The sequence below is a fragment of the Meriones unguiculatus genome, chromosome 12, assembly GCF_030254825.1.
Source record: "Meriones unguiculatus strain TT.TT164.6M chromosome 12, Bangor_MerUng_6.1, whole genome shotgun sequence".
NCBI lineage: Eukaryota > Metazoa > Chordata > Mammalia > Rodentia > Muridae > Meriones > Meriones unguiculatus.
In genome coordinates this window covers 7118328-7131216 of record NC_083360.1, presented here as the reverse complement: position 1 = coordinate 7131216, position 12889 = coordinate 7118328, and the positions used below count along the sequence as shown (strand labels likewise).

Sequence of the window (12889 nt, the reverse complement as noted above, 5' to 3'; positions counted from 1 at the left end):
ACTCAATAAATGAGTAAATATAGGAAAAAAGAGTTGAGAGAATATAAAAATTTAAAAGACCTTTATGCAGCTGTGCTATCATTGAAATCACTTTAAGAGCATATTTTATTTTCAAATAGAAAAAAATCATGTTTCTATTAATATGCTCTATGCTAACAAGATTTGTATTTGTGTTTTCCATCTTCTCACTGTTCAAAATAATGGATATAATACTGCAGCAAAGATATAATTACTTTCCTAGATGTTAAAAGAAAAACCACATTCCTTAAAGACTAGAAGGAGTTAATGGTTACAGAAAGATTAAGTCTTCTATAATCTTACACAGGATATTTAAAAGTCTATCTTTTTATGGAGGAAAGAATTATTATCAGTGATCTTCAGTGTTCCCATATAACTTATATAAATAATAGTAATAAAATAAAGTAATATATGCATAATTAAAATAAGAAAAACATATACTCTCAGAGACCTATTATTCTGCTCATTAGTTTCCTTAATAAATTGCATCATAATACAAATTGATGTGTTAATCATTGGTATTGCTTTTGAAGATTTATTTCAGTCACCAGGATGGGAAGTTTTGATTGCTCCTGATGACTCCCTTATAGTTGTTCTTGATTATTTTCTAAACTTGATGACAAACACTGCAATATGTCTCAGCCAATTAGACTTGTCAACTTCCACTGTGGTCTCCAATCATGTGCTTGACTTTGGAAGTGACAGGAGGTCCTTATTAAAAACTATCTTCTGATATCTTCTTCGATTTCTTTCTTCAGAGACTTGAAGTTTTTCTCAAACAGGTCTTTCACTTGCTTGGTTAGAGTCACACCAAGGTACTTTATGTTATTAATGGCTATTGTGAAGGGTGTTGATTCCCTAATTTCTTTCTCAGCCTTTTTGTCTTTGGTATATGGGATGTGCATTGAACGTATGACAGGAGTCTACTGAGCGCATCTGAAAGACTCTAACTAGCAGTGTTTTCAAAGCAAAGACTCATGACCAAACCTTTGGCAGAGTACAGGGAATCATAAGAAAGAAGGGGAGTTAGTCTGATGGGGAAAGGATAAGAGCTCCACAAGGACCAAATATATCTGGGCACAGGGTCTTTTCTGAGACTGACATTCAACCAAGGACCATGTATGGATATAACCTAGAACCTCCACTCAGATGTAGCCTGTGGTAGCTCAGTAACCAATTGGTTTCCCAAAGTGAGGGGAACAGGGACTATTTCTAACAGGAACTCAATGATTGGCTCTTTGGCCTCCCCACCCCACAAGGGAGGAGCAGTCCTGTTAGGCCACAGAGGAGGGCTTTGCAGCCAGTCCTGAAGATACCTGATAAAACAGGATCAGATGAATGGGGAGGAGGTCCCCCCTATCAGTGGACTTGGAAAGGGGCACGGTGGAGATGAGGGAGGGAGAGAGGGACTGGGAGGGAATGAGGGATCGGGACACGGCTGGGATACAGAGTTAGTAAAATGTAACTGATAAAAAAATAATAATAAAATAAAATAAAAAAAACATGCCTTTTGGATAGAGCTATGGCAGCTTGTAAATAGATCATGGAAAAAAAAAGATCCAATGACTTTCATTAAATGTCTTAAGAGAAAAACATTTTTACTATGAAATACTAGGAAGACTAGGAAGTAAAGACAAGGGGAGAGAGTTAATCCTTCAGATGTAGCTAATGAGATAATGAGTCAAATTTAAATGAACACATTCCTTATGAGCTATGTGTAGTTCTTACTCAATTTTCATAAAATGGTAGAAAAAGTTGTTTAATCATAATCATAGCTGGTTTATCTGATCAAACAAAAGAAAAACCAGAGCAACAATCTTAAACTAGAAATACAGATTCCAGCAAGACAGGTTGCTCTAGAAGTTATTGTATAAGTAAACAAGTTGAAATGGTGGAAAAGAATTCTGGGTCATTTCTTTAGAGAATGACCACCTCCTTCATGAACATATCTCCTGCTTCAGTAACTAGATTCTCATTTAACTGTATGTGCTGGATATGTACTGTACAGAGAACAAGTGAGTTGAATTTCTTAAAGATGTGAGAGAAATAACTCCTTAGAGAGAGAAAAATAGAACTGATCTTATATCCCACATTTTCAAAGTTATTTTTCTAATTCAAAGTATGGATATCAGTCAAGAGAGGCTATATTCTCACAGATTTATTATTTCTGTTTAAGTCAAATCGATTACAAAATATTTTAAAAGCACTGAGAAAATATTTGCATTTTTAAAGGAATGGTGCAGTGAAAGGATTCAGCATTAAAAACGCAGTGTAAATGTGTGTGTGGGTGCCTGCATGTAGGTTTGTGTTTACTTATGCGCCTACTATACATGGAGGCCAGAAGAAGGCATCAGAGGCCCTAAAATCAGAAGTATAGTTGTCTGTGAGCCACTCCGTGGAGAGTTGAAACAGAACCCCAGGCCTCTAACAGTGCTCTTAACTGTTGAGCAATCTCTCCAGACTTCCCCCCATTATCCTTCTTTTATTTGATTATTTTAGTTAAAGGATTTGTCCATCTAGAATCAAATAGTAGTATGAAAACCTGCAATGAATAATTAAGTACTCTAGTAATCCATCCATAAAGAAAAAATAAACAAATGATAAAGAGTGTTTATTTATGACACCTACCAAAATAAAAATTAAACAGTACTGGAACTTTAACTTTCTCGTTTTAAATCTAAACCATTTGAGATTATGCAAATACAACTCACTATTTACAAGTGGAAATGTGGGAGTCAGAATTGGTTTATTTTTAAGCCCCAACTTGTAATAATTTGATACTCATATAATTATTGGAGTAAATGCTTTTATGAATAACAAATTAAAGTATGAAGCACATAAATAAAACCCTACAGGTTATTGTCTTAGAATCTGTTGTGGTAGAGCATTTTTTTTTCTCTTTATTTTTCTCTAAAAACTAGTAGATGCAGGTAAATAAATTTTTAATTTTAAGAAAGTATATAATCACATATCATGATTTTATTTATGCATACTAGTGATTCTTGACGGCAATATTTAATCTCAAGCCCTAAGAACTCTGTGGAAATGACTTAGCTTGTTGGAAATGGAGTACACTTCCCATGCCTTTGATAAACAACATTAATTAGAAACATACGCTCTTCCATCAATCATTTCGGAACTGAGCCACACTTGCTCAATACATTCTATTTCAGATTTGCATTCAGGGAGCACATTTGTAAATGTACTTCCGTGTAACACGCAGGCACTGTCCTACCCCACACGTCAGGTCACCTGTCACAGTGTTAGAGGATGAAGAGAGTGTGGGGTGGGTCGTGAGGTGCTCTTGCTAATGTGCTTAGATCCTTAACTTGCTTGTGCGTGGCTTTTGGACTCCATACAAGTTAATGTGCTGCCAGTTCAGGTTCCACTCTGCAGTCACCCTTGTGTCTCAGGATGTATTTTACATGTAAGGTTCTGCCTATTTGCATATTCTGTGAGTAATGCGCAGTGAACGAAATCAAAATTCCCAACCGCACTCTTTATGGGATAACTTTTATATGCAGAAATTTATCTTTTTGGATTTAATAATTTTTCTTGATTATAAGGAAAACTTACGTACACTGAAGTGTATATACTCACTTAACACCGGAGACCATCTGTACGTCTCTGCAATGCACCAGAAGAATACATAACGGGCTAGTTTACACACTTGAATTATCATTTTAATCTTCCGTTGTTTCTGTGTTTGCAAAACCTTATGTTTACCATGCATTGCCAGTAAGTACTGTTCTGTGGCGTGATCAGCAGTAGGTTAATATGTATCAGGAATGCCTGTTGATGTATGTCTAACGCTGATGACTTCTTGAATTTCAGATTCAAGGCCTCTTCCGGATGTAGCGCTGACTGGCAAGTGTACCCGTGAGTGTGATGAGTATGGCCACTCAGACTCCTGCTGGATGCCAGTCCGTACTTCTCCAGAGAGGAAGAAGAGCCAGCCCAAACTCTCCACTTTCATGCCTGTGGATGAACGAGGAAGCCAGGAAAAGCTGGCCAATGGCGATGCTGCCATCATGGGTGACCGCAACAGAAACCTCCTGAACAAAAAGTTGACCTCATCCTATGAGACCTTCAGTGCAGCTAGTTTCAGCAAAACTGAGGAAGCCAACCCTGAGGATATTCCTTTAACAAAAACAGGGGAATATAAGCCATCTCCTGTCAACACTCTCACTAGAAGAGAAGTTTACCTGTAGGTTGTCAAGGAGCAACAGCAAAGTTCTTTTCATGTGTGAGGAGAGTTAGGGGCAAGAACATTACAAAGTAAAACCATTTAATCACAAAGAGGGGGCTACCAAAGAGACAAAGCTTTGCCTGCCACTTCCGCCTCCAAATCAGGCCTTTAGTGATACTGTTTGCCTGATGAGTGTACAAAGTAGAATCCATTCTCGTCACTTGCATGACTATACCCTTCACTGATCTCCAACCCCCACTCTTTCCCTACCCCTCCTCAAACCCAAATAACAACAACAAAAAGATGGTTGCAAGTTCTTTTCATGGTAACAAATCTAATTAGCAGAACACAACCCACTCTCATTATCCCTAATCTGAAGCATGATTTTGGTCACTTTGATTTGTTTGAGTGTCATCTGGCTGGTTAATAAAAGTAGGATGGGTTAAAAGATACTTCAGACATGCTATCAATGGTTTATTATTGTTAAAGTCAGCCCTTTCAAATTGTTAAAAATCCCACTTTAATGGTACAGTCCTTCTAGGAGGACTCTTTGAAAAAGTAATTTAGTAAGACAACAGCTTTCATATTCTAACAAAAAACTAGGAGCAAATTAAAACTCAGTAGGAGAATGCAGTCCCCAGCTACCATATGTTGTTATTTTCAGGTTAAAGGCATCAACATTCACAGAATATACTCTCCAATCTTGACAAATCAATTACATGAATTATGACTTGCAAAAATATGTTTTTGAATAGAATCCCTCATGAATGAACTTGAACTATTATGTCATTATGAGGCCAAAGATGACATGGCAGATCAGGGATATAATGAAATGGATTTGGTCTTCACATGGAAATCCACTAAACAGCAGAAGCAACCGAACCTGTGTGCACACAGAAATTCTTAGATGCTACATTGTTTTATATTAACTCTTTCCCCAGAAAACAGTCTTCTTTTAAAATAAATTTTAGTTGAATGCTCAGAAAGTGAAAGAACTAATTGACCATGTTTAGTATTATAATAGGCAACGGATCAAAGCCCAGGCCTAGTCTCATGTGTTACTGTCAGGGAATATTCTACTTTTTAAAGTCATAGTGAGGCATAGTGAGATACAAAAAGACACACTGGATTATGATTTTGTGAAGTCTCCAATGGTCATTTCACGATCCCAGATGTTCTTGATGATTTTATTTTCATTTTTAATTATAATTGTGTTTTTAATCTGGTCAGAACACAAGTGCATTAATTTCAAATTCTGTGCAATACAGAAATACACCGAGACTCACAACATTTAAACAGCATAACACTTTAATTGACTTGTCATTAATGTGATTTGAATGTTATTCAATGTGTGTCTTAAACGATCCTGGAACATAAAAGTGTCTTGAGTTTGTACAATAATATTTCTCACAGCATATGCATCTCAAAGGTAGAAACTATATAGATTTTTCAAGGGATACAGAATATGGAGATTTTTGAATGCTTTGCTCTATGCAAGATGATTTAAGAAACCAGAAGTTTGAGCTGGGACATTCAGAAGAAAGTGACAATCCATGGACAGAACAGGGGATGACAGGTCAGGAGAGCAAATGTTCTCATCGCTGAATGTTGCTTATTTGGTTGAGGCCTAGCCTTGATGGCTTTTGAACAAAATGTAAAGACACTGTAGTTTTGGATAGTTTCATGCTTTGCAGAATTTCTTAGACTATAAGGTGAAGAAACCTAGACTGTAGGTTGATAATTCACTGTAGGTCATCAAACTACTTATCTTTGAGGGACATTTCTCTGGTAAATCTTTTAGGATCATTTCCTTATGCTATTTCTTAAGTGGAATTTTCATTTTGATGTTAGTTTAAGTGTAATAGGTAGAATGAAAAAGATGCAATTGATATAAAAACATTGGACTAAAATGTCAATAATTGAACATGCTTATGTTTGGTTATTATTTACACTACGGAAAGATGAAATTCTAGAACTTTGTTAGGAAACTGCATTCAAGCAGTTCTGCCTTGTATAATCTGTAAGTACCTATTAAGACAAAATACTTCTAAAGATACTTATGAAAATGTATACATATTTTTCTTGCACGTTACAAAGGAAATAATTGCATAACACTGATGTTCAACACTTTTTTATATGCATATTTTCTTTCTTTCATGGAACACTTGAAGCCACTAGATAGCTCATTTCACTCTAAAATCCTTTGGTTGTCTGTAAAGCTAATACAGGTCACACTGGACCTACAGGTTTATTCAATCCACATTCCACGCTGATGTTTGCACCTCATGCCAGGCAGCCATGTCATCGTCATTCAATGTGTGAACCTCTCTTTAGAACTAAAATGGATGTGAAAGAATAAAATTCAGTGTACTGTAAGTATTCGAAGTAATTCTAGTAGAATTAGTTATCATAACATGTTTATAATATAATGAGCTGGCATGACACAGAAATATATTTTGTGTTTGTATGACTTTTATTTTGAATAGTTTAATCTGGTGCCACTCCATATAGAGTGCTTTTGAAAAAAACAATAAAAACAAAAAAAAAAATAAATAAATGAGTGAATGCAAAATAAGCAACTGTGCCTTTTATACCTCTTGTTATGGTAAAAAAACAAACAAACAAATGGTTGTTGGGTTTGGATAATGAGGGGAAATGGGCTATTCCCAACTTTTTGATCCTGTATATTTATCCATGTTTATTTTCTGAGAATAAATAATATATTAAAACTTTGCCTTCTGACAAACTCAGATAATGGACCAGTCTTAAATATTGTTCATTCATAAGGTAAGATTCAGGCATTAATATGGGGCTGCTTAAATCTCTCTGGACGGTGAAATCATTGGATTTAGAATCACACAGAGAAATATTATCAGGGGTGAAGTCAGTTCATTTTGAAAGTTATAATATTGATTTAGAAGTTTTTTTTTTTAATTTTGTTAGATGGTCTTTCATTTTTGGTTATACAGTATATACACTCTCCTTGTTTTCTGTAACACAGACTCCCAAATGGACTTCTGCATGATAATACATTAGTACACATCTACAAATTGAGGAACTATAAAAATGAATGTGTATTCAAATGTCTGTAACACCTGTCTAAAATCGACTGCTCTGTCTGAATCTCCAGATGTGATTGCTGTCTGATGTTTTTGACTGGCCTATTGTCTGAGTTTCGGGAAACAAAGGAGGCATTATTTTTATGAGAGGAAGAACTGGTGTAGAGGATGGACGTCTGCCTGAAAGGCCACCCTGGGAGGCCGAGTTAGAGGAAAGTACAAAATGAAACACACAGGCCAGAGAGGAACTGCCAGGAATCAAACAGCCATCTTAAAACAGTTGTGAGGAATCTTAAGGCCTATGACATTTCAAACGGCAGGTTATAGCTGCAGTAAATAAAAAAAAAAAAAAAAAAAAAAAAAAAAAAACTGCATCCTTAAACCACTAAAGGAGCAAAGTTCATCAGGGATACGGTCAAGCCTGTTTGCTGTGACCCAGGCTGGGTGAGCGTGACATCGGGAAGCGGCATCATTCGTTCAGCTACTACCTAGGGTTTACTTTCAGACAACTTTTCCTACGTTTTCAAGCACTTGCATTCCGTGTGGTACGATCTGTTTGTAATGTTAATCACTGACTATTGTTCTGCTACTTGGATGTTGATAGTGAAGCAGAGAACAATTAATCATCATTGACTATGTCACTATGCACGCGACTTTGCTAAACATGGCGAAATGTATTAAACACTCGTCCAACTATTTATGAAATACTTTACATAATTTAATTTGCTTTTGTACAGTTTTATGTAAATAAATTGCTTGTCATTTTTGTCTTTACAAATTAAAATATAACATGATCAAATGGTTTCACACTTGCAATTGTCCTTCTCTGCTGATGATTCTGTTTTGACTGGAAGAAGATGAATGAATACCTGTATCATTGTGATTTAATATGGATGGCTTTTGGCTAGGCGAAGGTTAAAGCAAGGCAGATCATGGGAAGGAAATTGGGAATTTAGGCTGAACTGTGTGTTAGACCTTTGCAGGGGTCACAAAGGAAAACAAACCCTGAAGAGAAGAAAATGAAAATTCGGTTCAGATTGACATTGTCGACCTGGATCAAATGTTTTAGGGGCTCTAATTCCAAGTTATTAGTTCCCAGCACATTTAAACACTGTATAATTCATCCCTGGTGCACAAGGAAGCATAATTACACCAAAACTCAACTCAGGGTACATGGCGTTTCTTCCAAGTAGATGGATTCAAGAGATAGGCTACTGTACCAACATTCAGACCTGAGGAAGGGTCCACCCTGGTTTAGGTCGTACTGCCGACATAGAGCTCATTTAGGCTATTAGTACCTCTGGTCCTGGTGATAGGAGCTTGATATGGCCTGGCCCAACAGGTGACCTATCCAATTTTCAGCTTTCTGGATGGAAAACAGGTTTAAAGTTCATTCCTTTGAGGGGACAATCTTATGTGCTTAACATTCCTGGTTTTCCCTGGAGATCTGGGGCCACAAGGACCTTAGTGCTCCCGTCATGAGTGTAAGTGGCATACTATGTTTCTTGATGATAGCATGGAACTTGTATTCAGTCATCAAGATGTTTCTGGGGCAGTGGCAAAGATAGTCTTAAAGTGTATACTACACACACAAAAACATTTTTTTCAACAAAATATTTTTAATAAGACTTTTCCCTTCTTTGGTACATACAAAAATTTCACACTTCAGATCAAATTAATTCCAAGTTAGAATGTTCCTTTAATAAGATTATTAACACCATCTTTTAATTGTTGTTTTGTGATCTGGGGAATCAAACTTAGGACTTAATACATTATGTTATTCTAACGAATACATTCCCAGCCCACCAAATTATTGTGTTTACTCTGAGTTAAAGACAACTAGAAAAGTGCTGCAAACCGAAAATATATATTATGTGAAATATAGGAAAAATAATTTGAAAATAAAAATAAAATGTGTACATTAGCTCTTTCTTCTTTGGTTGGCTATTCTCTGCCTTTTATATATCTTTAAATCATTATTTTTCTCTGTTTTAATGTTTCTATTTGCATTTATTAGATCACGTCCTTAAGTAAAAGAATACTACCATTCTCATGAAGTTGGTATTTGTACAAACAACTGACCTCTATAATCCCAGATTATGACCTTTCTTCCAGCTTCAATACTTGAAAGAGTATTTTCTGTGTATAATGATATATTGCTTTGGAGGTTTATACCATTTTGTGAAAATATGAAGAGTTACCTTGAAAGGATTCCTCACCTTGAATTTGTCTGTCTTGCTCTACCTGCTTTGAAAAACTCAACTTTCTCTTTTGTTTTTTTAAGCAAGAGTATATATACTTTTTCAAGTCATTGATATCCTTGTAAATTGACTTTTATTGGCAATTTTCTTTCTCTAATGAAGGAAATGTATGATGAGGAAATCTACTTCAGGATATAATGAGAGAGGCAAGGACATGCCCATCCATTTGTCTCTCTAATAGTAGAAAAAAAAATATCAGTGCACCTTATAAAAAACAAAACACCATGTATTCAAACACTCATTTTAGTATTTAAAAAGTTTCTGTATTACTTTACCATGAAGCCATAGGCTCATGATAAAAATATTTTAAAACAAAGCAAACTCACAACCCTCAGGTATGTAAAGATAGTGAAGTGCTTCAGAAAGTAGGTCAACACAAGTGAACTATTGGGCCAGAAGAGATGGCTGAGTAGGTATGGCTTCTTCTGCCTTTGCAGAGAACTAGAGTTAGGGTACCAGCATATGTTCTTACTACAGGATTCTTCTTCATAAACATCAGCACACATATGGAAGACACATCAACACATGCAGTTAAGTAAAAGTAGATGTAAAGAGAGAAAAGAAAAGCTGCATCTTGGGTGTTGATCCTAAGGCTAAGAGTAGATTTACCATGGCCATCTTGAAACTTAGCACAGAGATATACTTATATGTGTTTATGTTCATAGTACATATTACAGTTTTTGTAGGATTTATCTAAAAGTTTTCAAACACTTGGACTAGATACAGTGAGGTGGATTTTATGGACATTAAATACTTTTAAAATTGTGATAAAAATTTTAACACATATTTCTGTCAATATTGATATCTATCCATTTAAAGGACTCATGTACCTATCAAAATACTTTTGCCTCATTTCTTACGCTGAGTGGAAAACTAAACAGTTCATTTCCCTAAATATAATAGTTTTGGAAGTGACAGGATTTTGGGAAGTGCGATACTCAGTATGCAGATGGCCAGAAAATTACTTTTACTGGATATTGCTCAACACACCTGGGCAGTAGTAACTTGCCTCAAATTTATGACACCAAACTGAATATAAAATCAAAATTTATCACATAGTTTTAAGGACTTAAATTTGTTCATCATTATTATTACTGTTATGAATTATTTTGGGCAAGCTGATTTCACAGAGAAGTCATCTGTTGAGTTTTTGCCTTCTTTTCCTAGTGGCCCTCTGACCCCCACTTCCTGTATTCTCATTCTAATATTATTTCTACACTTGAGCAGTTGTTTGCTGTAGGGTTTGTTTGTTTGTTTTTGACTGGTTTGTTTGTTTATTTATTTATTTTATTTCTTCATTGGCAAACCTAGTTTGTTCTTTTTTTTTTTTTTTTTTTTAGGGTACTGAAATAATGTTAGCTGCTAACCCACACCAGATGACCCCAATCCACTTTATTTTCAAAGAAATTCACATCAGCTCTTTGAGCTCCAAGAAAGAGCTTGAATAGTGGCTAAACTTGCATTTTTTTGTTTTCTCTTATCTTTATCCCCTGCTTCAATAATTGTTTATAAACTTCATGACAGGTGAATAAGCAAGATAATATGAATTTTGTAAGCTGGAAGAATAAAAAAAATAAGAGTATTGAAACAGCTAGATATATGCTTTTCCTTAACCCTAACTTTGTTTTTTCCTGTTGTGTTTATTTGTTAAATAAAAGTTTTATTCTGGGTTGCATTTCTCATGACTCACACAGAAATAACTTTAATTCCTTGTCGAGCCTCCTGAGGGAAGATACAGAAAGAAACTGGTTAATTGTTCGGAAATGTAAACTTTGCATCACACATTTTCAGACGATGCTGGACAAATATTATGCTATACTTGTGATGTTCAGTGCTATTTTTCCATTAAAAGTTATGACTCAAATTATTAATTAAGAGAAAGTTCAAAAAATATGAACGAGGTCCACAGAGTAATGCTAGATATATAATCATGAAGATTAGAATGGGATTTGAAAAATAAGTGTTAATTAATATGACTTTTTAAAAATAGTCCATTACAGAAAGAACGATATACAAAAATTTTAGAGAGAAATAAAAATAAAACACTTTATTTTGTCAATTTATTTGAAAGTGCATTACAGTCCTGGAGACTTGGTAAGATGTGAAATAACTGTAACTAGATAAGACTGTGTCAGTATTTCTACAGATTCTTTCTACAGAATTACAGGGAACATTTTATTGCAGCTTTATGGGTTGATATAAAAATTTGACCACATATTTAAGCCCTTTTCTAGTACATTTATGTAAAGGAAGTGTGGGTGAAAATATTAGAAATAAGCAAGGAAGTAAAGCCATTAGCGAAATTGTTTATTTAGAGTCTTAACACCTAGCATATGTACAAATTCTTTCACACAGCCTCCAGTACAGCTGTAAAGACTACCATAGTAGTGCTTTTTCTTTTCTTTTAATTCTGAATTTTTATTTATTTATTATTCATTACAATTTATTCAATTTATACCCTGGCTGTGGCCCCCTCCCTCGTCTCCTCCCAATCCCACCCTCAATCCCTCTTCTCCCCCTATACCTCTCCTCTAGTCCACTGGTAGGGGAGGTCCTGCTCCTTTTCTATCTGACTGTAGCCTATCAGGTCTCATGCTCAATCCTCATTCAGAAGGGCAAATGCGATAGGCATCAGAAGCAGGAGAAGACATGGAACAGGACAGGATCTTACACAGAGGGCCTCTGAAAGACTCTACTGATTGAGGTATCAAAGCAGAGGCTGAGACTCACAGCCAAACATTGGGCAGAGTGCACAGAATATTATGAAAGAAGAGGGAGATAGAAAGACCTGGAGGCGACAAGAGTTACAAAAGAAGACCAACAAAACAAAACAAAAACTGGGCCCTGGGGGCCCTGCAGAGACTGATATTCCAACCAAGGACCATGCATGGAGATAACCTAGAACCCCTATGGCCCATGAACTCAGTATCCAAGTGGGTGACCTAGTCAGGGGAGCAGGGGCTGTCTCCTGCATGAACTCAATGGCAGGCTATCTGATCAGCAGGGGTGCAGCCCTGCCAGGCCACAGAGAAAGACAAGGCAGCCAGTTCTTTTTAAACTAAAGTTCCCAGGGAAACAGTAGGTGGTATTCCCGGGGAATGGACCATTCTCAATGGCCTCTAAGTCTACTGATCTTTGTAACATTACCAACCTTTCCATTCAAATGATATGAATACCCAGGTTGCAAGGTTACTCTTTCCTTTCCCAAGCTACATAAACACCTACCTTTCTATCACAGAAGGTGGACTCTGTGAGAGATACCTGTTCAGATACACGAGCATCTGAATTCCTATAGCCATTAGACTGTTACTTCTGCCCCAAGTAAGTAAAAATGGAAGTGCCCATTTAGCTTCAGAAATAGA

The 12889-nt window shown here is 36.0% G+C and overlaps 1 protein-coding gene across 6 annotated transcripts in view; it reads left to right on the top strand.

The window, feature by feature from the left end:
* Pcdh7 (protocadherin 7) overlaps positions 1 to 7635 on the top strand; it is a 441342-nt gene extending 433707 nt beyond the window's left edge. For 3 of the 6 annotated variants that reach the window (XM_060365300.1, XM_060365298.1, XM_060365297.1), the window contains exon 3: positions 3853 to 7635. In XM_060365300.1, the coding sequence (XP_060221283.1) occupies positions 3853 to 4229 (377 nt within the window). In that variant the 3' untranslated portion in view covers positions 4230 to 7635. The remainder of the gene's footprint in view (positions 1 to 3852) is intronic. The other 3 variants (XM_060365303.1, XM_060365301.1, XM_060365308.1) reach the window with 2 other exon arrangements.
* Positions 7636 to 12889: the final 5254 nt, after the last annotated feature.